We start from the raw sequence: 26,647 nt of genomic DNA, 5'->3' as shown, positions 1-26,647 counted from the left end.
TGAGGGTAAAACAGATCAAACTGCAAAGGAAAGACAGTATGTACCTTTTCAAAAAAGCCTCATGTGAATGGGCTCAAATATAGCTGCAGTTGTAGCCATAATTAAATATGTGATATGCCTAACCAAAGCTAAGTTTACAGACAAAGCAAATGTGGAAATCACATTAAAAAAAAAATCTACCGAAAAAGAAAGGCCATTCTGTATTATGGTACTTTGGGGATTCTTCAGGCAGGCACGAACTGATAGGAACAAATTAACTGCAGTATGCGTCTGTGCTATGGGCAAACACTTAGATGACCAAGCCTCGGAATCATTCCAGGAGACGCAGCAGGACACTTTGCCAGAAGCAGAGTAAATTAGCCTCTGCTGAGTCCCACATCGCTGCTCTTAAAGTATTTCCAGGATCTGAGGCAGCTCATTTGAAGCCAGCTTGGGTATACACATTTCTTGCAGTCTGCAGTGCAGGCACAGAGCGAAAATAATACTAGTGTGCACGTCTCAATACTAAACTTCATTCACCTCCTTTTACATTAACAGTTTATATCGGAAAAATTATTTCTAATCCTATACATAAATATATTTTTAACAGTTTGAGAAGTGTTCTTGAAGTTAAGAAGCAGCTTGAAGCTATGAACTGCTTCTAGCCTGTGTGCATGCTTGCAGAAGTTGGGCTGTGGTTCCCACCAGCAGCGAGTTGGCAGTCGAGGAGTAGACAAAGAGCAACACAGAGGACTAGAGACTAGTGAGACTCGATAACTACATCCCTAGATCCAAGGGGGAATGTGCTACTTTTGCTCATAAAGTGATAAACCAGATGGTTAAAATGGCAGCAGGCTGGGGGTGGGGAACTGAAACTAAGACCACTGGTCCAATATATTCCAAAAAAAGGGCACGTTCTCTTTAAGATATTTCCCCAGGTTTCCCATGTTTATGTTCTCACTTGAATTAAAACTTAGAGTGGTTTTGTTTATGAAGGTAAACCAGTGCAAAAGCAGGAATTACAATGCTACTATGATTTCCTGCACTTTATTTTAATGAGCCTACTAATGAAATAAAGAGTTAACCTGCACAGAAGAGAATGACAGAGCTAAACCACTTTAAAATAACCCCTTCAAATTGTGGAAGTCCCTAATATCCCACCAGCATCTGATTCTTCATGAGTCTATGCAACCTGTTCTAATTTTAAAAAATGCCGACCTTACAAAACAAGAGTTAATTTCTACTTCACTGATTCTAGAAGATGAGTTTCATCCATGAGCTTTATGTAGGGCAGGTAGATCCATCAAATCAGGTTTAAAGATAATAGATGCAAATATCTAAACACGAATGACAGAGACTGAGTAACAGTCAGGAAATTAGGGTGAAGAGAATCAAGGGAGTGGAAAATCCTTGAACAAATATCTTCCATGAAGAATATGAAATCTTATGGAATGAGGGTTTGTGCCATCATTTTTAAGATTAATGTGACAGAAGTTAAGAGTTTCCATTAATACTACTCAGCAATAGAGATAATTTGCTAGCTTTTTCTGTATTACCATATATTTGGGATGAGTCTGGTTAAAGAAAAAAAAAATAAATTTCCTCCCTCCAAAGAAAAATGCAAAGGATTTTTCAGCACTGACCAAGTGTCCTAATGGCTTATAAATCCAGACACCAGGCCACTCATCAGTAACATTACAAAGGTAACACTATTGTAAACACCAGCACAGGTCTATGGTATGCTATGGAACTTGGTCCCAGAGATCCTCCAGACTTTAATTAATGTTATTGATTGAATAATATTATTGATTAAAGTGGTAAAGCCATGTGGCAGTGGGGCACTCTGCAGAGCACATCGAAAATCAGAAATCACTCCTAGACTGACACGTCCTGCTCTTGGTTCAAGTGAAAAATGCTAGTGACACAGAGACGCTACTTCCTGTTCTGTACCCAATGTAGCACGAGTCAACCCAAAGCATCTGCATGACACTTCTCCGAGCATCTAAATGTTACAGGGTCTGAGAAAAAGAAAAAAAAAAATCAAAACTCAAAGACTAAGACTCTGTATCTATTTTGAACATGAACAGTCAGCAAGATATTCAGTACAAAAGAGTGAAGATGCTTTCGAAGAAGAAATTAAATTCCACCTAAAAGCTGCAGTTTTATGGAGGTTATAGTAGGCCAAACATATATTTTCAAGGCGTTTCCCCAAATTTACTTTTGCAATAAACACACCATTGAAAATGAACTTTTCATCTACCTCAGGGTGGATTCAAAATGGCTTTTACAAAGGCTCACCTTTCTTGACATACATCCAGGACAGTTCCCTGTGAGAAATGGAGCACAAGAAAATAACATACGAGTCCTAAGCACTATCAAGTTAAAACATGTAGCACTTACCACATTATACAGACCAATGCACCATCGCTCAAATAAGATCTGCCCAGAAAATCCATTAACGAAAGCAAACCAAAGCTGAAACAAACAAAAACAAGTTACAAGAAGCTTTAGATTACTACCGCAGTACATGTTTCCATTTACAGTAGAGGAGAAGGATGTGGAACACAGACCACCAGCTGGAGACAGCTGCTTGTCATGCTTTAAAAAATTATCATTAGCAGTGCCAGACAGTTATCCTCTTCTTAAGTCTTACATTTTAAATACTGCCAGAGTATTGCTTATTTAAAATAAAATGCTCAGGTGATGGAGCAACTTGCTGTATTTCACAGAATCACAGAATGTTAGGGATTGGAAGGGACCTCGAAAGACCATCTAGTCCAATCCCCCTGCCGGAGCAGGATTGCCTAGATCATATCACACAGGAACGCGTCCAGGTGGGTTTTGAATGTCTCCAGAGAAGGAGACTCCACAACCTCTCTGGGCAGCCTGTTCCAGTGTTCGGTCACCCTCACCGTAAAGAAGTTTTTCCTCATATTTATGTGGAACCTCCTATGTTCCAGCTTGCACCCATTGCCCCTTGTCCTGTCAAGGGATGTCACTGAGAAGAGCCTGGCTCCATCCTCATGACACTTGCCCTTTCCATATTTATAAACATTAATGAGGTCACCCCTCAGTCTCCTCTTCTCTAAGCTAAAGAGACCCAGCTCCCTCAGCCTCTCCTCATAAGGGAGATGTTCCACTCCCTTAATCATCTTCGTGGCTCTGCGCTGGACTCTCTCTGGCAGTTCCCTGTCCTTCTTGAACTGAGGGGCCCAGAACTGGACACAATATTCCAGATGCGGCCTCACCAGGGCAGAGTAGAGGGGGAGGAGAACCTCTCTTGACCTGCTAACCACACCCCTTCTAATACACCCCAGGATGCCATTGGCCTTCTTGGCCACAAGGGCGCACTGCTGGCTCATGGTCATCCTGTTGTCCACTAGGACCCCCAGGTCCCTTTCCCCTACGCTGCTCTCCAACAGGTCTGCCCCCAACTTGTACTGGTACATGGGGTTGTTCTTGCCCAGATGCAGGACTCTACACTTGCCCTTGTTATATTTCATTAAATTACTCCCCGCCCAACTCTCCAGCCTGTCCAGGTCTCTCTGAATGGCTGCGCAGCCTTCCGTTGTGTCAGCCACTCCTCCCAGTTTTGTGTCATCAGTGAACTTGCATCATTACCTTAAAAAGGTATTTGCATCATTACCTTAAAAAAATAAACTGCCTCAAACTATTTCAAAATCCTTACTGCCAGCAAATTAACATGCTTGAAGCCAGAAGCCAACCCAGTTTCCATCATGTTCAGCAAAACCCAGAATTTTCAAGGTAAGTGTGTTTTGATGGATGCTCTGCTTGACTGCTGTGCCCTATTGTTACAGTCCCAGAATTACAGTGATAGCAACTTATCAGTTACATAACCATAATTATATTACAATTTTATTGTCTACATGATGTAAATATTACTATTTAATTAACTATCAATTTAATAATTAAACATTGGAAAAGGATGCCCAAAGAGGCTGTGGAGTCTCCACCCTTTTACACATTTCCAAAAGCCAACTGGGCAAGCCCTGAGCAACTTGGTTTGAATTTACTGTTCACCCTGCTTCAAGCAAGAAGTTAGACTAGATGGCCTCCAACTTGCCTTCCACCTGAGGGGGATTCTTTAAGACTGCAATCCCAGAAGATGCTGTAATAGCAGTGCATAGGCAAACTCTTTTCAGCATTTCCTTGGACCTAGCTTCCTTGAACTTACTTTTTATCTTGTTTAAGCAGCTTTTTGAAACAAGAACTGCTTTACTGGGTTGGAACAAAGTTTCTTTCTCAGTCAATGGGCAGGGAAAGAAGCTTCAGAAAGAATGTAAGAAAGAAGGAAAGAATTATCTTTTCCCAAGGGAATTTGAAACTGGAAGAACAATCAGCAGTTTAAGGGCAACCTGAAACAGTCTGCATGTGAATCATTGCACTTAATAGATACCAAAGGATTTCTGTGAATTTGTGACTGCAGTCCCCTCTAAAATCCACAGTGCACTACGGCACTTCGTTCAAAATTAATTCAACGTTGTGTGTAGGAACATTCCCTCTCTGCACTCCCTTTCAACATGTTTTGTCTTGCATTGACTTTACAAGTTCACATGGCACCGGATGCAGTAGGTATTGCAGAGCAGTCAAGTGATGCCCGTGCCTCTTCCCTCTTCACCATCTGAGAGCCCACAGCACTCACTGCCAGGCATCTTTCCTGACACCATTCCATCACTCCTGTACACCAGAACTCTCCTACCAGCATTAGTTATTCTCTGGCTCACTTGCGCCATATTAGTGTCCTAGCAAAATACCTCAGGTACCAACTAGTTAACTGTGTCTCATCTGGCTTCTCCCCTGCTGCTCCCACCCAAAACGGATATAGAACAACTAGGAAAGAAGACAAGTGATGACAACAAGGCTGTATCAAGACCCACAACTGTCTTCATGGGTGCAGTATCTGAACAGACTAGGACTCTTCAGCATGGGACAGAAGCAATTCAGGGGAAGATAAAAATGTACAAGTTTTACAAGAATAAGGAAAAGCTGTCCAAATTGACACTGTGGAAAGAAATTAGAATAGCAGGTTACACAAAGTAAAAAGTTTTCAGACAACACACGGTTGATCTGTGAAGTGCCTGCCAGATGATGATGTGGATGCAAAAAGCAATTAGAAAATAATCATGGAAGGAAAGCTGGAGAGCAGATGAGTCTGCCAGAGAACTACCACTGTTCACAGCAGATCAGAAACCAAGGTTAGCTGAACCTTTATTCTGACCCTCTACAGCTGTTCTTACATCTATTATATCACCATTCTTGTTTAACATTAATCATCACTCTAATGCACTCTCACTGTTCGGTGAGAAACAATGACGCTGGCCTCAACTCGTTTGCTTATAGATACGCCTTGCACAGTAGGCCAACTATTTAGACTTTTTCCTACTTTTCTTTAATTTTTTTAATCTTCAGCTGCTCTTCCTAGCAGGGACTTTCTTTTGATTTCACTCTACATTATTCTCAAGTCTGTGCTTTTCTATATCTGCTGCCCTTTTTGCAGCCTGTAGTTTAGAAGTACCCTTCTAAGCTTTGTTAAGGGCCAACAGTTTCATTCCATTTCCATTTAGTTGAAACCCATCAACCTAGTATAAACTGCAAAATATTTCTCCAGTTTCCTCAAAAATAAAAATTCTTCCTCTTTCACATTGTTAATCATGCATTAATTTAAATAAGCATTTAAGTGTTCATCTTTCCAGCTCTATCCAGAAAAATGACAGAAATAAGACACGTTCTATATCACAACTTTTTTCATAATTTCTACTGTATTGAAACCTTGAATAATCACTGCTCTCTAAATCTTGCTCTAAGGACTCAATTAACGGCCTAAAGTAGCATACTGACCAGTCTCACTCTCACACTTGGAATGTTTCAACCAGTTGTGCACCTCAGCTCATCAAATGAAAGATATAAAAGACCTTGGGTACAAAGCCTGAGGTCCCCAAAAGAAACCACAATTAATTTGGGGCTGTCAGGTAAGGAAGAACAACTTGAGGGTTTCTTCTCCTAGGAAGAAACACAGCTTTAGACAAGCATACTCCTAGCTATTTAGCAATGATGATCTAGGCATTTATCATCTCCAGGCTTTTTGCAATTAATTGCAACTACGAATGAGGGCAGCAATCCTAGAAAACATAAATCGCTCACAAATCAGAAGCCTGTCTGTCTAGGTGGCAAGCTCAGCCTGTCCTCTGCTCAGTTTTCTAGATCCCACTGGGCAAAGCAAACTTCAAAGGTTTGGTAGCAAATGTTGAGGCCTTTTATGACATTGGCTCATGGTACTTTGGGAACCATTGCTTTCTAAAACCATAGCCTCCCACAATTAGTCCTCCAGCAACAGACATTTCTGATATTCCATCAAGAGAGTAAAACAAAACAGCCAGACTTTCTGGAGCTGGCCCATGGCTAGAAGAAAAGCCCCAAACAAGGCAAAACTAACATCTTAGGTTCACATTTCCCCCAAAAAATATTAGCTGTAGTGAAGTGAAGATACAATCATATAAAACTTGGAAGAAGCAAAGCTGTTAAGATGCATTACAAAGCAGCAGAGTGTCCAAGTACAAGTGAAAAATACTCTCTCAACAACCCAATTCTTTCTACTCAAAGTTCCTACCCTACTATAACTGGGTGATGCAAAATTCATTAAAGACCCTGCTAAAACCACCTTGAGATTACTTCATCACTGTAGGAAAATGCTGAGATGGATGTGTCTGACTGTGGTAAATAGAGGTCTAGGTGTCACCATCTTTCATCTTCTGCAGTGTCTTTCAACATTGAAAGAACTTTCTACAGGAAAGTTTTCTCCTTATTTCAAGGCTGCTATGATTTAGGTGGGCAAGAACTAACATTCAGAAAGTTCAATGTTCTGCTATTTCAAAAGTCAAATTTGAACTAATTTTCTTTTGGCAGGCTCCATACAGGTGAAAATTAGAAGTGAGCACATTCCCAATGCTCACGCAAGTCTGCATGCACCACACACTCCAAACAGATTGCAAAAGCTATTAGAGTTACGACACACAAAAATAACAGCTATGATTGTCTTTTCCAGAGATTCACATTATCATATGTGACAGACGGTTGGTGAAAGAGTCTGGGGCACAAGTTGTTTTCTCCTCCCTCCTTCCATTTTCAGGTGATGACGTGGGATGGAATGGTAGGATTCTCTCTATTAATGCCTGGCTACGAGACTGGTGCTACAGGCAGGGCTTTGGGTTCTTTGATAATGGCTAGTTTTATAAGACACCAGGCGTGACTGTAATACATGGGAAAGGTTTATGTCGTAGGGGCAAAAGGGTTCTGGGACAGGAATTAGCAGGGCTCATTCGGAGAGCTTTAAACTAGATTCGAAGGGGGATGGGGTAGTAGCTGGGCTTGCACCACTGGGGCAACGCTCTAGTGTTGAGGCAGACCAGGAGGCCTCCCATCCCCCTGGGGTGAAATCGGTGTGCTCAGCTCGCTCCCTGAAATGCCTGTACACCAAGGCACGCAGCATGGGGAATAAACAGGAGGAGTTGGAAATCCGTGTTCGGTCGGGGGGCTATGATCTAGTGGCAATTACAGAGACTTGGTGGGACGCCTCGCATGACTGGAATGTGGTCATGGATGGCTATGTCTTGTTCAGGAAAGACAGGCCGCTAAGGAGAGGTGGCGGAGTTGCTCTTTATGTGAGTGAGCAGCTAGAATGTGTTGAGTTCTGTCCAGGGGCGGATCAGGAGCGAGTTGAGAGTCTGTGGGTGCGAATTAAGGGGCAGGCTGGCAGGGGTGATACTGCTGTGGGTGTCTATTACAGGCCACCAGATCAGGATGAGGATGGTGATGAGGCCTTCTACAGGCAGCTGAGAGCAGTCTCGCAATTACAGGGCCTGGTTGTCGTGGGGGATTTCAACTACCCTGATATTTGCTGGGAGGCCTACTCAGCCAGCCAGCCTCAGTCCAGGAGGTTCCTCCAGTGCGTTGATGATAACTTTCTGATGCAAATGGTGGATGAGCCAACGAGGAGAGGAGCGCTGCTGGATCTGATCCTCACTAACAAGGAGGGTCTGGTTGAAGAGGTGAAGGTTGAGGGCAGCCTTGGTTGTAGTGACCATGAGATGGTAGAGTTCAGGATCTCATGTGGCAGGAACAGAATAGCTAGCAGAATCACAACCCTGGACTTCAGGAGGGCCAACTTTGGCCTTTTCAAGCAATTGCTAGGGGAAATCCCATGGGACAGGGTACTAGAAGGTAAGGGGGCCCAAGATAGTTGGTTAGCATTCAAGGACTGCTTCTTCCGAGCTCAAGATCAGAGCATCCCAGCAGGTAGGAAGTCAAGGAAGGGTACCAGGAGACCTGCATGGTTAAACAGGGAACTGCTGGGCAAACTCAAGTGGAAGAAGAGGGTGTACAGATCATGGAAGGAGGGGCTGGCCACTTGGGAGGAATAGAAGTCTGTTGTCAGAGGATGTAGGGAGGCAACTAGGAAAGCTAAGGCCTCCTTGGAATTAAACCTTGCAAGAGAGGTCAAGGACAACAGAAAGGGCTTCTTCAAATACATTGCAGGTAAAGCCAACACTAGAGGCAATGTAGGCCCACTGATGAATGAGGTGGGGGCCCTGGAGACAGAGGATAAAAAGAAGGTGGAGTTACTGAATGCCTTCTTTGCCTCTGTCTATACTGCTGGAGGCTGTCCTGAGGAGCCCCGGACCCCTGAGGCCACAGAAGAAGTCAGGATAGAGAAGGAATCTGTCTTGGTAGATGAGGGCTGGGTCAGGGACCAATTAAGCAATCTGGACGTCCATAAATCCATGGGCCCTGATGGGATGCACCCGCGGGTGCTGAGGGAGCTGGCGGAAGTCATTGCTAGGCCACTCTCCATCATCTTTGCTAAGTCGTGGGCATCGGGAGAGGTGCCTGAGGACTGGAGGAAAGCGAATGTCACTCTAGTCTTCAAAAAGGGCAAGAAGGAGGACCCGGGTAACTATAGACCAGTCAGCCGCACCTCCATCCCCAGAAAGGTGATGGAACAACTTGTTCTTGGTGCTGTCTCTAGGCACATCAAGGATAGGGGGATCATTAGGGGCACTCAGCATGGCTTCACCAAGGGGAAGTCATGCTTAACCAACTTGATAGCCTTTTATGAGGACGTAACCCGGTGGACAGATGATGGTAAAGCTGTGGATGTGGTCTATCTCGATTTCAGTAAGGCGTTTGACACGGTCTCCCACAGCATCCTCGCAGCTAAACTGAGGAAGTGTGGTCTGGATGATCGGGTAGTGAGGTGGATTGTGAACTGGCTGAAGGAAAGAAGCCAGAGAGTGGTGGTCAATGGGACAGAGTCCACTTGGAGGCCTGTGTCTAGAGGAGTCCCTCAAGGGTCGGTACTGGGACCAGTTCTATTCAATATATTCATTAATGACTTGGATGAGGGAATAGAGTGCACTGTCAGCAAGTTCGCTGATGACACAAAACTGGGAGGAGTGGCTGACACACCGGAAGGCTGCGCAGCCATTCAGAGAGACCTGGACAGGCTGGAGAGTTGGGCGGGGAGTAATTTAATGAAATATAACAAGGGCAAGTGTAGAGTCCTGCATCTGGGCAAGAACAACCCCATGTACCAGTACAAGTTGGGGGCAGACCTGTTGGAGACCAGCGTAGGGGAAAGGGACCTGGGGGTCCTAGTGGACAGCAGGATGACCATGAGCCAGCAGTGTGCCCTTGTGGCCAAGAAGGCCAATGGCATCCTGGGCTGTATTAGAAGGGGTGTGGTTAGCAGGTCAAGAGAGGTTCTCCTCCCCCTCTACTCTGCCCTGGTGAGGCCGCATCTGGAATATTGTGTCCAGTTCTGGGCCCCTCAGTTCAAGAAGGACAGGGAACTGCTAGAGAGAGTCCAGCGCAGAGCCACAAAGATGATTAAGGGAGTGGAACTTCTCCCTTATGAGGAGAGGCTGAGGGAGCTGGGTCTCTTTAGCTTAGAGAAGAGGAGACTGAGGGGTGACCTCATTAATGTTTATAAATATGGAAAGGGCAAGTGTCATGAGGATGGAGCCAGGCTCTTCTCAGTGACATCCATTGACAGGACAAGGGGCAATGGGTGCAAGCTGGAACATAGGAGGTTCCACATAAATATGAGGAAAAACTTCTTTACGGTGAGGGTGACCGAACACTGGAACAGGCTGCCCAGAGAGGTTGTGGAGTCTCCTTCTCTGGAGACATTCAAAACCCGCCTGGACGCGTTCCTGTGTGATATGGTCTAGGCAATCCTGCTCCGGCAGGGGGATTGGACTAGATGATCTTTCGAGGTCCCTTCCAATCCCTAACATTCTGTGATTCTGTGATATGCCAATCAACAGAAAGAATGTGCTATACTTCCTCAATATCTTAATGTCAAGAGTAAATCAGATACTCTGCGTAAAATACATATTTATTTTGAATTTAACATAAGCTGTAAACTGTCATGCATGGTTTAAGGACCAGCTGTTTGTAGAGAGAGTAAGGTATTCTTTAAGGTCAGCAAAGAAAAAAAAAAAACAAAACCACAACCCAAAAAAAAACCCTCCACCTCAATGTTCCTGTTAACAAAGTATACTAAACATATTTGAAGTTGCAACAACCCATGCTTGACTCAGACTTGGTAAGCTGGTAGGAAAACTTGCCAAGTCTGCCTGGCTTGCCAAGCTCCAGGGGTTTGCAGGGCTCAACTCCAGTACTGCTATGAACAAATGGACCCAAAGTTATTAAACCGCTTTTCTGGCTGGAAAAAAAGAAACCTTTTCACTTTAACTATTACCTGGTTGCCAAAAAGCTGGAAAAGCTTCTTTGTAACTCAGCTACAAAATATATATTTTACTTCCAAGGTACAAGAGGTCCAATTTAAATGTAAAGAAATTCAGACCCAAGGCTGAAATCTGGATTGATGCATTTCTACGCTTTATTATAGCAGATATTGCAAAGATCTGAAACCAGTAGGTACTGTGCACAAAGAAAGTGGAACATGTTGCAAACCAAAAACCAGCCCATGCTTCCTGCCTTGAAGTGTGGCTGCATTCTTTAAATAAGAAACCCCACTGCTGAAGCACCCGATGCCAGCTGTGATGTGGGCACTTTGCCACTAGAGAAGAGGAAAAAAAAGGAAAAGAAAAAAAAAAATAAGACTGCTGCCTCCTTCCAGAGGTCAACAAAAGCCAACAGATGGTAATACTTGGTTAACATTGACTTGAGCTGCAGGCAAACTGAGGATCTCGAGTTAAAATGGTCCCGCACTGCTGTTTTGAGCCACACAGCCCATCCACCTGCTCTAGAGTATATTTTGAAAAAAGATCAAGTATTATTTTCAACAAATATTCCCACTTGAGCAAGTTGGAAGGCAATTTTAATTGCTTTATTCCTTCATGCATAATTACCACAACATTAATGCCTGAAATAGCAGGAACTAATTTATTTAAGTGCTCTAAGGCACTGGGATAGCAAATCATCTATTCTAAACGTGTATATTTATGATGTCTTGATAATAGACAGCTTAACGAGTACTAGAAATGTTTTCCCTATTCTGCTAAAGGGCACAGAAAGCTAATGTAGTCAGGGTATCAACAATTGCCACAGGCACCAATTATAGCCAGACTGGATGCCTTTGCTATGCAGAAGTGAGTTAAATTCTCAAAATATTCTCTCTCAGCACACACACATTTTGTATGTTCTTACCAAATAGGCTCATTTACAGTTTGCCTAGTAAAGCAGGTTTGTGTGTCTCCTGTGAAGTTCATTAATAATGTATCCTGATTAAAAACCTCTCGTTACGGATGTCTCTCTCAATGCCGGGCTCTCACTCCTGCCCAAATGCACACAGCCTTAAAATAAGCCCTTCATTAGAGAATGTACAGCACCAATTTTATAATATAGGTAAAGAGCCGCCTTCATAAAATTTGACAGGGTAGGCATGGCTGCCTGAGACTCACTTGATTTGCCAAGGAATATTTCCCTTGCTCTCTTTATTCCCCCAACTGTTTATTAACTCTTTACTGAAAAGAGATCGATATTTTTAAATTGAAGAGCATTTGCTCTAGGCCCATGCACCCCAAACAAGTGCCCACTTAAGCTTAAAAATCATCTCAAATCTTCTTTGCCACTGTTAATTATTTTTAAAGTTTCATGCTGCTTTTGTCTCATTAAAAAAACACTATGCATTTACTGCAAAGCTTGGTCAGATAAATAGATACCAAAGCAACCGACACAATAGAGATTTCCTGGCTTTAAACACTAATTTATTAAATAAGCCTGAACAGGTGTTATTTCTTCTATTGCTGACTACAGATACACAGTTTATATTTCAGCATACTAAAGAGAACAGGTTTATCACCTTCATCTTTCTCTGCTTATAGAAGAGGCACATGTATAAGGAAGAAATCAAATTTTCTGCATGTTGTTTCTGTGTTTCTCTTCTCTAACCGATCAACCACTGACATTCTTCCTCCAAAGCACAGGTAACATTCAACAGGAGAGGCAAGCACAGAACAGAAGGGAGAGGGGCAAGAGGAGCATCATCCCACAGTTATAGACTAGCAATTCCTACACTTGAAATCCTCAGAATAATTCTAAAGACTTCAAAATTAAAGAATTAGTGAACCTCTTTTTTTCTCAGTGGTTACCATTAGATAACAATCATGTTTCTTGGTCCAGGATTTTGGAGCATTGTGGAAAGATACCACATCTGCAGCTGACTATGCCATATACATCAAGGGACCCAGCCATTAAGACATGAGTAGACTGCCTCTTCCAGCAACATTTGGCCCCGATATACTGATCAGTCTGTTTAAACAAACCTAACAAAACATAGCAAGCCATGCAAACACCTTTTCTTCACAGTGGGGTGGTGTTTTTCTTTTTTTTGTGTTGAGTTACATGAACATCTAATCAGTATGCTAAATTATGCATTTAATATTTACGTCACTGGTAAAATGAACATGTAGCCCATTAGAACAAATGTAGCAGAGAACTGTAATCTGGCATTTTTTTTTGACCTTATGAAACTGACTAGAGAAAGGGCAGGATATTTCTCCAGCTCTTTTGGTGCAAAGTGTTCCAGGGATTTAATATTTCTCCAACAGACTAACTGCTGCAGAAGCAAGCCTATGATAATGTGATTAGAAATGGCCTGTGCTGCCAAAGGGCAGATGTACTAGCCAAAAGATGTGGTTAACCTTAGCAGTTCCTCAGAACATTTCCCTCTTACAAACAGATCCAGTTCTGTTCTAAATTTATTTTCCATCCTTCCTTAAGTTTTCTGGAGTATCAAGAAAGCTGACACTGCTACACTAGGACTGTCTCATCATGTATATATGTAACACCCTAGAGGTGACAGGACTCACATACTGACTTCTTAAAAACCAGATGAGAAAACAACATGGCTCAGGCCAGTTCAGTCAAGCCCCATCAGGATGCAGTTTCAGCACTCCTGCACAGTCAGTGGGGTCTGAAACCACAGCTAGAACAAGGCTATCAAGACTGATGACACTGGGAAGTCGCCCATCGTTATCCTACAAAGCCATCAGCAGGTCCTGCTCTGGCTGGAAGTCAGACTGAGATGCCTGGAAGATGCCAGCTGAGAGGAAACAAGGCAGGAGCTTGTTGGCTACAGCCTCCTCCCATCCCTGTGAGGGGAGCGAGAGGGGCTCAGCTGCTTGGTTGGCAAGCTGGAAACACCACGCCAGGCCAACATCCGCTGCCAAGCAATGGAAACTCGTGCTATGAACTCCCAGTACCATCAGCCTTCTTTTACAAAGCAAACACTACTCGTAACACTCCTTTCTTTAGCAAAAAGAGAGCAGCTGTAAAGAAAGGTTTCCATTAATGTGGAAGGCATGCTTACGCACACAGCAGCAGTGACTGCAGTGCTGGAGCCAATTCAGTAATATTAACTTTTTGTTTTTGTTTTCTTTTTTTTGTTGTTGTTGTTGTTGTTGTTGTTGTGGGGTTTTGTTGTTTGGTTTTTTTTTCCTCCCAGATTTGTGTCATCAACCTCTTTAATGAGTACTAGTACATCTCTGTGGAACTGAGAAGCACAATATGACTATTAATAGCTTGGCATGTATTAATGACAACTTATGGTATCTCCTCAGCATGTAATCACTCCAGACCCGTCTTGATACAACTTTCACAACTGTGTAATTGACCCACATCTCACACAAAAAGATAAGGACATGCTATTACATGGTTTTAAATGACCTGCTGGCTTTTCTGAAGCTAAGCCGTATCTTTAATCAACGATAAAGTAACAGAAGTGCTTCGGGTTTGTTATTCTTAATTTGTTCTCTAGTGCTGAAATAAATGGGTAACAAAAAGACGTAAGTAACTATTTATATTAATAGTTGAGGAAACATCAACAGTTTCAAGTAACTTATCCACCTGCAGTTTTGCTAACCACTTAGAATCCAGTAACAAAAGTTATGTCAGAAAGCAAGAAAAACAGTATTTGAAATAGAAGATTAGGGAACTGTGGAAGAAAGGACGCTACTACTATTGCCCTAGTAGAGGCAATGAAAGGGAAGGAAAGCACAGAATCTGCTACAGAAAAGATCAACATGCCAGCGAGTCTGGTATTGAATGTACAGACAGAAGGAAAGACAACACAGCACAGCTCTCCGTGAGGGAAGCCTGATAATGCCACAGGTCAAAAGTGAGGCTGAACCCACCACGGTTCTCCACACCTGGGATGTGCACTGGGGCTCACTGCAGCCTCAATAAAGCACATCACCACAGACCTCGAACAACAAAATACTTCAACACCTCCCATACCAAAATGAACACAGAGAGACCAGAAGCTTTAATACAAATCTGGCCCCACAAATTAGCACACGAAACACAAAAAAAAAAAACCCAACATTGTGTACATTTGGGAATGGGGGAGTATAAAAAGAGGAATGGAAATGTCAAAACCCAGTATCTAAATACCCACACTGGGACCCTGTATCCTTGTGGAGCTATATCTCTGAGACACTGGTGGAATACACCTGGTCCCACTCAACCTGGAGCTGGCCTTACAGTAACACACATTTTCTGTCACATACACATATGTACATGCTCTGAAGTGACCAACAAGCAATCCGTTTCTCTGAAGCCATAGTATTTGTTTTCACATCCAGTTAGCTGAAAGAAGACAAAATCCCAAACCCAGACCTCATTCATGTAGTACCCCAGGATGACATCGCAATAACACAGGAACATGCAGTAAAGATTTCTTTGAATCTAGAGAGACTAACCCTTTAAGGGTAAGAGGTTATCCGGATGAAGGAAGATAGAACTGAATTAGAAAAAGGACTGTATAGAATGTGTAACTCACTAAGAAAATGGTACTACTTTTGCTCTTAGCTTGCTGCTTCCCACAGCATTGTGTAGCTGGCGGTTTCCATTTAGCCTATATGTAGCTTAATGAAGCAGAGAGTTCCCAATCCATATACAAATGCATTTGCTTACACCTGGCATATATTACAAAGGGCACTAGGAAAAAAAGTGATAAGGAGATCACTATTCATTTAACGTAGCTAAAATACAGTTGTGCATTCTTATTTGTTGGATATGAACCTAGGCAATGTCTTATAGTAATCAAAACTATTTTAAGATTTCCAAGGACCAAATGCATTCCCAGTACTGACTGAATAAAGCTGATGGTGACCAACACCCGGACTGTCACTATCCAGCTCCTATTTTACAGGACATTTCCCTTCAATCCTTTCCCTTCTTACTTTTATTTCCAGAAGTCCCTTATGTTGCACTTATAAACGCAAGTTCACAGATTTTGCTTTTCTGGTCACTACATAAAGGAACCCGTCTGCAGAGCTGCTGAATTAACTGTAACAGGAGCAGTTCTGTAGCAAGGTCATTTTAGGTCTGGAACCACAGTCCCCTCAGGTGTCCCTATTATGGCTACTTGAACTGCCAGGTTCCCCTTGCAAGTCTGTTTTCCCCCCTTCTTCCCTATGAAATAAAATTCAGCCTCTGTAAGCCCTTGCATTAAGCTACTTTTATCCCGGAAGTTTATATGAAGTTTTCTGACAGCTTGGCACCCAAGGAAAAGAGCAAAATTAGCACCAGAAAAGCCACACCACTACAGAAACTGCAGCTCATCTTCTGTCATACAGATGAGAGTAAACCTTTACAGTGGTAAATCCCAGGAGCAGCCCATGTTTCTTATTACCCACAACTCTATAAGCATTGCAGCAGAGACAACATTCTAGCCCATAACTACCAGGACACATGATTCAATCTAAAAAGCTCCCTAGTATTCATCTTAGATTTGTTCTGTTTTTATCTATTAATACAACCCTTTTCTTGGTCAATGGGACAATCTAAAAAGACAGGATCTACTATTTTCTTTTTACACAGCTGCTTTTAAACATGCTACCCCTTCCCTAACGTCTCAAAGACTTGTTCACAAAGGGTCTCTCCCCTGCTCTCCTTGCCACTCCTCTCATGTGGAAAATATATGCAATATTGGTAATTTAAGTCTAAATTTATTTCTTATATGCTGGCAAAAGCTAAAAGACTTGGATCCCAAACATCTTTTGCCAGAATACACAGCACACTGTAAGCACGTGCAATCGTTTCACTGGTAAATTACTTATTGATGTACTTCTCACTAAAAAAAAATAACGTTTGAACTTCTTTCGGGAAGCGGTTAGCTTGCTTTCGCTGCAATATATACAAATAAATTCTTGGCGTGCCTTTAAAGCATTTGCTGTCTCTTCTGACAGAGCTGTGTACAAATTAAAATCCAAGTAGCTAGGAAAAATACCTTAGACAAGAAAAACCTAGACGTTCATACACAGGAGCAATGCATTCACGTGATTCCTGAATTCACTCCAAGATTTCATTACGTGGCTTCGAGAGGGTATTGTACACTCACCCCCACTACACCAAGCAAGCAGCAGAGACTGCTTCTTTTTATGAATGACTCTCTTTAAAAGGCTAAGCAGTAAAGGAGCAACTATAGCAGACTGACTGTGTTTGCTACAAACCAGCTCTTAGTTTCACAGCATTTTGCAAATGAGTTTTTAACCAGAGGATGCTAACTCACACCATCACCTGCCTGCTGGGAAAACCCTTCATGACAAAGGACCAGCAAACTGCCTCTGACTGCAGGCCACAGGTGTAGCTCTGGTTTCTGGAACTTTTTACCACGTTCCACAAAAACACAGTACGACTGAGTGGTTACACACAATGAAAACCTGAGGTGGCACCTGAAGGGACACTCACAGGAATAAGGTCTACACAAATGAGGTTTGAGCTTAGGCAACACTAAGTAGTAACTCTGAGAAGGAATATGTATTGGTACCTTTTAAGTAGTGTAGGACAAAAAAATCATGAAGGAAAACTAACCACAAGGTTACCTGAAAATTAGGCAAATATGTATAATCTGTGAAAATGCTATTTGTACGAGACCCCAAAGCTATTTCAGAAACAAAGTGAATTTATATTGAGTGGAATTTCCACAAACTAACTACAGTAAAGGGTATGAGTGTTGCTAGCTTTTAATACAGCAGAGTGTGGAAAGCAGGGAAAGATGCACAGAAAGCATCCATACCGTGACTCACTTGATATACACAGAACAGCATGACCAGCTGCTGTACAAGTCCCTTCTAGTCCTTCAACAGTAGCTGTGCTTCAGAACTAGACTCAAGTGTGAAAAGCACCTTAAGAGTGCAAGAGAGGATAAACAGGTGTTTTCCATTTGCAAGCCAAATGAATGAAATGCAGATGAGATGCATATTTACTACCTCTTAATGAATTCTTGGGACAGTGAGCTCTTCAGAACACAGCAGAGGCTCCAAAAGACATTCTTTTATAAGGAAACCATGTAGTATATCAAAATTTGTCCAACTAAATGACAGTTATGGTTTTCCCCCTAATGCATTCTCCTTTCATTTCTAGATAGCAACAGCATACATCTTTAGAAAAGTAGGTCTCCGTGGTGCAGAATATAGCAATTTAACATCTCATTTGAGACACACTAAGACCTTTAAAAAAAACCAAAACAGCACAGCACATCGTGTAAATTGAAGGCAACAAGCCACAGATACATAAGAAAATAAGAAGAGTAATCAGCTGTATGGGGAGACTTCTGTTCAAGCCATATGTATTATCATTTCTTTTCTCCTTAGAAGCATGAAGCAGCCCTCATAAGATCTTGGTTACTAGAGAAAGTACTCAGCTCTCTGAAGGAGCATCTTAATTCCAGAAACCTTCAAAAAGAACTGCAGATGCTAACTCTGCACAAGAGTTATCAGGACAGTGGTACCCATTGAGGCCAATGGCTCATCCCACCTAGTTGCCTGCCTTTGTAACAGTGTGTGGATGCCAACACCTAGGAGAGAGTATGAACCAGGCAATTTCCAGATACATGCCCAGCATCCTCAAACATCCAGCTTTATGGATTTTCCAAGTCTCCTGTGTCTTGCCTATGCAGTAACCAGCAACAGCTCTTCCTCTTGCTGCTTTTCCTGTTTCTTAAGCCCCTGTAAACATCCTGCAACAACATCCTTTGACAAGGAGTTTTACTTAAGGTTGAAAACACCAAGCTCAAGACTTTACATGAGGCAGAAAGCTGGTGCAGCAGTTGACAGCCTTTACAGGTACAGCTTGGTTTATTTTTTAGGACCTACCTGACTAGCAAGGGGAAGGAGCATTATGATCAGGACCGCAGTGGGTCAGTAAGGTTGAGGGAATGCCTCTCCTCAAATTTCAACAACTCAACCAGCAATTAATAATTGGTTAATAAGCAATATTGAAGACTGCTCACAACAGGTTTTTACCAGCTCTACCTAGAGAATGGGGCTCGTGACCAATACATTTGAAACAAAGTGGCACCCCAAATCACTTACAGATGTTTTCAGGCCAGGATGGGAAAAAAAAAATACTTGTTCTAAACGATGCTGCTAAGAGATGAGAAATCATCTTTTATTCTGGGCAAAAGATTTCTCCAGTGACAAAAGCATTTAAGCTATGAAACGTCTTTCAATGCATATGGCCCACAGCTAGTCTGAAATCTGGCACCCTCACCCCATGCAGTCCTTTAAGCTATCTTGGCAGGCTTAGTACCCTCAAAAATCCTCTTATCTTGCCCTATATCCACAGCATGAGACCTCACTAATGCTATAAATACAGACCTCATCCTTTCCAGCACTTCGAAGTTTAAAAAAACCCCACACAGTTGTTCTACTCAGACCAAGTACAACAGGCCACAAGACACTCAACTTACTATTCCTCCAGGTGCTAACACTGAGCAACATGGACACAAGCCAATCCACATCTATATGCCTGATAGTCAGCTCTCTGGAAGAACTGAAAAACACAGCATAGCTATTGCTCCCTCAAAAGACACCTGAGACCCATCTGGAGTTAAACAAGGCAAACAACCCTCTTATTGCATGTGGATCTCCCAGCCTCCAGTCAATGAGGAGCATGTTCTCAGAAAGAGTCACTTCAACTCCAAATAGGATATCACAACAGACAGTGACTTAATGTTCCATTTAAGACCACATCTTCCACAGTGCAACACAACAATCAACTCAATTAATTTAAAATGCAGGTTTTAGGTCTGCAGAACAAACTATCCAGACTATCATTTCAGTTTAAATCAGGCTTAGAGCACTCACAGAACATTTGGAACCAATTTAAGTGGATTTACGATCACATCACAGTTAAACCTCTGTAACTTCCCTGTGTAGGCAAGCCCGTATGGCAGGCAAGTGAACATTTGTTTATAGTTTGAATGACTATATGAGGAGAAAGAGGATGTCAGAAATAGCCTTCGTTTCACTGCTTGGGGATTTCAGCACTGAAGGTTGAAAGGTGGGGGAAAAAGCTTATTATTTTGCTTGCACTACTCAAATATTAGAAGAAACTTTAAACCACTTACACTGAGATCTGTCTCAGCCGCTCAGTTCTAACAACAGGGAACGTATGACCACATACAGCCACGTCCAACCACTTCTGGGGAAACATGTCCAGAATTTACACGTCAGATTTTCTGCCCTTAGTAACCTAGGTATTTTTCAGGTAAATTATTAAATATAATTAATGCTTTTAACACCAAGCTTTTCTTTTAATCTTGCTCAATCACCAGAAATGCTATCCAATCCATTTTCACTGCCATAGTGTTAGCTCTTCAGATAATTTTAAGATGGCAAATGGTTACTTGCATCAGTCATCTTGCCATTCAAAGGTTTTTTTCCCCTGCCAGTGCTAAAAATAACACACAGAGGAAAAGCCCCAGCCTCAGAACTGCTGTATGTATGATACAGTTAATTTCTGGGCTGCTCTAGGCTGGAAGTCCCTTGTAAGGGGCTGACTTGCAAAGGTTTGGTCTTCAGCACCTTCAGTCATTCCCGGGGAGCTATTCTCTACCTTGTTTGTCTTATTAGTACCAGGTTCTAGCATGAACACATGTGCTTTTTGCTCAGACACTACAGTGTCCTATTTGAAGACTACTGAATATTTTCTTCTTGAAGGGAAGACCATCTGACAAGCTTGGAAATATTTTCTAAAGTAAAAGCTACAACAGCTGGATTTTAATCATCTCAATTACCCCACAATCAACATGCCTTCTTTGGGGTCAAAATATTTTTCATGCTGCTGAAACAGAGCACAAGTTATTTCAAACCTTCGGCTGAAATCACCACCCTGCCCTCAAACTACACTGCAACCATTTTACCTGTTTCCAGACTTCAAGCTCAGATACCAAGAAACAAGTCACACGTGAGAAAACAGGCTACTATATTCTGTAAAAGCTTTTACCTTCCTCCCAGTGTTAGAGATGCAGCCAGAGATTTAAGGAAGTGAGGAGTTGCCAGGGCTACCATTGGGTAATTTTTCATAAAACAGGGTACTTCTCTGAAGAAAGCAATTTATATGAATATTTTTGAGCATTGGGAACTTTGGGTTTCCTATGATTAAAAAAATGAAGAACAAAGCACCTGGCACAGCAAATAAAGAGCATTCATTTTATATGGCAAGTTCACAGTATGACATGTATGTATAGTATTGAACTGTAAAATCAACTCACCTTCATTCTTATGGAAAAATCTGCAGGTTTAATCGTATTAAAACCAAGATATTGTACTTAAAACTGCTGTGTTAGTTTTCCCCAAAAATTACAGAAGAGGAAAAAGAATATTAGTAGTTACAGGCTTTAATTGCACTCAGTGTCAAGGTCTCTCAGATAAGGTACAACATGCAGCCCATGGAAAAATTGTTTTGCTTTGTATGGAAATTTAAAGACCTTTCAAAGTTATTTCTAATACAGCATAATGTTTCTTCTCAACACAGCACTAGATTCAGAGCCACAGCCAAAAACTCCAGTGTCTTACAAAGACGAACCATATATCCTGAAGCAAATCCAGTGCTGTAAAATATTTTATACCTTGTCTAGTTTAAAAAAACCCAACACATAAGTATGTCACAAAAGCATATTGTAAGCTATTTCTCACAGCTGAGAGTATTCCTACTTGCCCATAGCCACTACAGAGGTATTTCTCTTAGCTTGCTCTGCATGCATAGCCATCAGTTTGCCAAAATTACAGATATTACAGGCAAGTTATTAGATTCCAGTATTCCAAAAAGCCAGAGAGTTGTGTAAAAGCAGAGTGAGCAGCTTCTCTTTTCACTTTTGCATTTTTAGTAATTCCTTCCACACTTATACCAGATTAAGGCAAAATAGAACCCTTGTCAAACTGGTAACACTTATGAAATGGTAACATACTTGAGACTACAGTATAGTAATGACTAAGTTACTTACATTTCTGCAATTCTTAAAATAACCTGTTAACTACACACAGCTTCGTTGTTGGTATTTGAAGGCAAAATCAAACCTTACTCATTAAGACCTTCATCTATAGAAGTAGTTAATTAGACCATATTCCTCACTATTGAGAATTTTTTTAATATTAAGTTTCTAAAGAGTTACTAACATCACTACGTTCCTGTCAGCATCAAAATACAAAAGACAGGGAACCAGCAAAGCGTCTTCACCTCTGAAAAAGGTGTGTTTTTCCCATCCTGGCACCTGTATTGTATAGAATTTCACCTGAGATAAAGGAACTAGCAAAGAGAAGGCATTTTTCTCTCTACTAGGAAAAATCAGAACATGGACTTCAGATGGGTGCCTTGTGAGAACTTTGGGGAAAAGGTCAAAAAGACAACTGAAAAGTACAAGGGGAAAATTAAAAAAAAAGGTAAACACACTTTAACAGGAAAAAAGCCTTGTGGTTAGCAATGGTTGCTGAAGAGTGCACAGAAGTTTTTGGCTTTGGGGTTTTTTTTTGTTTTGGTGGGGTTTTTTTGTCTTTTTTTTTTTTAATAAAACTGACTTATAAGCCTTCTGCAAAGAGTTCTATAGTTTAATAATTTAGCCCATGGATGATGCTTTATTAATGGCATGCATCAGACATTATCAGTGGAAAACTGGATAGAAGCCCAGATATCTGGTTTAAGACCATTTTTATTTCATACATTCTCAAAACATTGCATGGGGCTTTAGCTGCACGACTCAGATGAACTTAATGAGAGTCATGCAGCTATGCCTGCATATTCCACTTTGAAAACAGAGCAGCACTGTTTTGGGTTCTGTTTTTCTGAAGCTCTCCCTGGAGTGATTTAAAGCTGTTTTTTCCTCTCAGTCTTTTTTCGAAAGGTCTTCTACACTTCACCTCACCATGTCTGACAGATAAACAGCTGAAAACTTTGGACACCTCATTTTTCAAAGACTCCCGTACTTAGAGCTTGTGTGGTACCACGAAACCAAACAGTAACCAGCCAGGCAATTAAATTCAGCCAATTGTGTATACGTGCTCAATTTAACCGCAACAGGTTACTTCAAATCAGAACACTGCTGTGGGCACTGAGTGGAGTTACAACTTCATATCCACATATGTCATTTATTGTGATTGATTATTACTTACTGTAAACCATTTTAATACCCACACATGATCAAACTTCATATAGGTTATTCAGGTTCAAATCAAAATTTCAGTATATAATTGTATTACACACCACACAAATTTCTACTGGCAAGCCATGCCATGAATTGTAGATAAAGGAAAAAGAGAACTATATATGATGTATCATTTACAACCTATTTAAAAAAAAAAAATCATTTTGCTATATTTCTGTTGGTAAGCTATAAGAATAATTTTATCGTTTTCTCATCTTTTCAAACAGTTTAAAAAACAGATTTCCTTATTTTCTTTCATTTTCTTTTAATCAGAAGTACTATCTTTCCCTTTCTGAGCTTATGAATTGCCTGTTTAAATAAGAGCCCCCCTAAACAGCTGGCAGTTTGCAAATTTGCCTTCAGGTCCAAACAGATCAAGTCTGAGAAAATCAGGACTTAACTCTAACCTTTCAATTCTGCAGTGACATCGCAGCAGAAGACTAAAGGGGAAGTATAAAGATTGTTACTTTTCCATTTTCTGTGTTCGTATTTTATAGAAATGATACAAGACACCATGTAAATTCTTAACTTTATAACAAGTTCTGAGAGAAAGAGCAAGCAACACAAGCAGGATAACTTTGGGGAAGCCCATCTAGATCAGAAAACATACAAATAATGTGAAGAAAAAAGGATCCCTGTGGTAGGCCATAAAGAATAACTTTAGAGAAAAATCAACTGCAGCACAAGGATGTTTTTCCTTCATATAGGAAAGATGGACATGTGTACACCAACACTGCTAATGCATAAGATACTTCTGAATTGTGTTCATAATCATTACACATGCCACGACCCCCTAGAAAACACCCTCCTGAAGTTTAGAGATCCTCCCGATCCTGACCAGAGACTATTCACAAACAAGACAACGAGCTTGCCTTCCCACAGGGTTTAGCCAGGATGACAGTTTCTTCTCAAGTTTCCTGTATTTCTTAAGACCCCTGGGCTCTAGAGAGACTCATTCTAACTAAAAATACATGCAGAGCGCATCCTGTGTCACCCTGGTGACAATCTGTCATCCTCCAGGCATTCCCCAGCTGTCAGTTTTGAACAGTACTGGATAAATCCTTTAGTGCCCTGGAACACATTATGGAATAAGATCTTATATTAAGGTGCATTAAGTTTTTATATTCTTTGCTAAAGAGATTGGTTTTAGGTAAACATTTAAAAAATAGGGCAGAAAGACAGGTAGGCAGCTCTGAGACATAACATGTCACCAGTGCACAGCAATTTGGAAGCAATAGGAAACTGCCCCGATCCTCCCCAAACAATAAATGTGGTATTTTCCTCCCAGATTCAGCTTGCTCTCCTTCCTAACATGGCTATTGCACTTCTGGACAGAGTATGAGCAATGCTGCAAGCAGCATCCTGCAGCTTTTTGTTGAAGCCACAGTAATTTTTTATTTTACCTAGAATGCACATGGGTCTGACTGTCATATAAAGGAGTATTCTTCTAAATTTGGAATTCAAGTCTATGGCTTTGGGGCCAGATCAGAGCTGGAAAAGAAGTTTCCACACATTAGTGCTGGCCACTGATATCTCATGTTTCAAGCTATTGACCTGAGAAAGTAAGAGAGTGATAAAAGAAGTTAAGCTTAGTAATTTCTGATGAATTCCTGACAAAACTACCTGAACACTCAGAGCTGTACATCATTGCCAGATGTATCCCAGTAAGAGAAGAGACTGACACCCAGCTTGCATTCCAGAGGGAGCCATCCATCCAAAATGAATCCCTGTAAGACCTTCCAAGAATATACTTTTACCCCTGCGTGGATGCTGGGTCACATACACAGTGGCTCATCTCCAGGACGTCAGAGCAAATACATTTTGTTAACGCATGGGGACAGGACTAGTGAGCTGAGTACATTCTGGGGCAAAGCAGACACCATTCAGGATTCCTTTAGGGAGCCAGAGCACACATTAGGAGGCCACCACACAGTCTCATCGCCATAACCAGAGTATCACTAGTGTTGTACATGGTGAAGCTGCCTGGGTAAATGTGCAAGGGCTAAGTCCAAACTGTCAAAAGCTCAGCTCCCTAGTCCAAACCAGGTTCTTGGTCCCCAGTCAGCCACATTACACCGGGTAGCTCAACAGCCTTTCTTCTGGAAAGAAGTATTATCTCCCTTTACAGCAAAGGGCAGGTACCACTTCTGTGGACAAGCTGCCTCAGGTATTGCTCTTTATAGATAATGCAGGAAAAACGCCAACTTCGGTTCCCCCCAACACTGACCCAGCAATAGCAGCACCATACACTTCATCTCACCCCTCTGCATGCAGCACATACCTACCATCAGGCTAAAATCACTATGCTAACAGCAGTGACACGGCGATCAAGTTATTCCAGACAAGATGGTCTTTCAACAAAACTTTAGCTTCCAACATTACATCAATGTCATCTCACTCGCATGCACGCTTCCCAGAAAAAACAAAATGCAGTATCTTCAAGCTGTTGTTGACCTTTTAAAAGTGACAGCAATTTACCTTAAACTTTATATTACTACATAAAGCATACATCAACACATTGGATAAGTGACTACAAATGACGTGTTGCTGCAAGACAGCTTGTCAAGCTTGTCATTCTAAGGGAAAAAGGAAACAGTGACAGTGTTTAATTTTCTACCCTTTCTTTTCAGCGGCACCAAGTGAGAACAATTTACATTCACACCACAAAGGCAATCGGTTTGGTTCCATCAGATTAATTTTCCTAAGGCTACAGATACTCTTTCAGAAGATTTTATTCATATCACAAAGTTCAGTAAAGAATTAAATTCTTGGTTCAGATTTTGGGAAACAGCCACCATAAATTCAAGTACTGAAAATATTAATTGCAATACCCATGTTCTACTCTATTCCTTTTAAATTTTCATTAGCAACTGATTTCTTTTAAAGATGAGGGATACTGGGAATTACCAAGTCTGACACACTGCAACCATATAGCCTCCTGCTGTACATACAATGGGGATTTCAAAATAGTTTGGAAACAGGTTTAGGCAAGAGCAATGCAAACACAGAAATAGCTCCTCTTTGAGAAATACATCAAGGATACAAAGGGATGTGCACATCCAAGCGAGTCAGTTCAAAATGCTTGTCAGGAAGTAGCTGAAACTCACTGATCATTAATAGAATATGTTAAGCTATTAATTCTCAAATGGAACCGTGCTCGACTTCCAGCTGTTTGAAGTACTACAGAGAAACCTGGAAGTCTGTTTTCATTTTGGTACTACTACAATTTTTATCCTCCTTTTTTTTTTTTCACTACTCCTCTTCCCCAATATAGTGAAACAGCTGTGACTGACAACTTCTATAAAGGTACCCTTTCTGCTTTACAGCATACAGTAAACATCTTTATGAATAGTAAAGCAAGACACCTTCAGGTGGTGCACATGCAAACATGCACATTCAATTTAGAAGGAAGCCTTACATGGACTGGAAGGAAAAAACCTACAAGTGCTACAGAATGTGTGCATTTCTAGGAAAATGTCTTAAAACCTCTAATTCTTCTCTGATTTAGTTGTTAATTATAGTCTCAAATAATGCAGAGGAGAGCACTTAAACAATGCTGATATTACCCCAACTGATTTTTTGTGGATGGAACTTCCTACAACAGTTTGGCAAAAACAGATAATTAATGATTTTCAAGAACAAATTAAAACAAAAACTTGGAATGTAAAAAGATGTTTTTGCTTTCTATACTAAGTG

General features: G+C 41.4%; 1 protein-coding gene across 2 annotated transcripts in view; it reads right to left on the bottom strand.

The window, feature by feature from the left end:
• The window catches only part of ATP8A2 (ATPase phospholipid transporting 8A2), a 316,393-nt gene that overhangs the window by 110,222 nt on the left and 179,524 nt on the right, over nt 1-26,647 (bottom strand). The window contains exon 27 of one of the 2 annotated variants that reach the window (XM_068422488.1): nt 2,380-2,454. The exons of the other annotated variant lie outside the window; for it this stretch is intronic. Coding sequence (XP_068278589.1) covers nt 2,380-2,454 — 75 coding nt within the window. The remainder of the gene's footprint in view (nt 1-2,379; nt 2,455-26,647) is intronic. 2 annotated transcript variants of the gene reach the window in all.

The sequence above is a fragment of the Nyctibius grandis genome, chromosome 2 (genome assembly GCF_013368605.1).
Source record: "Nyctibius grandis isolate bNycGra1 chromosome 2, bNycGra1.pri, whole genome shotgun sequence".
Lineage (NCBI taxonomy): Eukaryota > Metazoa > Chordata > Aves > Nyctibiiformes > Nyctibiidae > Nyctibius > Nyctibius grandis.
Note: the sequence above shows the minus strand (reverse complement) of the source record. Positions and strands in the feature narration are given on the sequence as shown.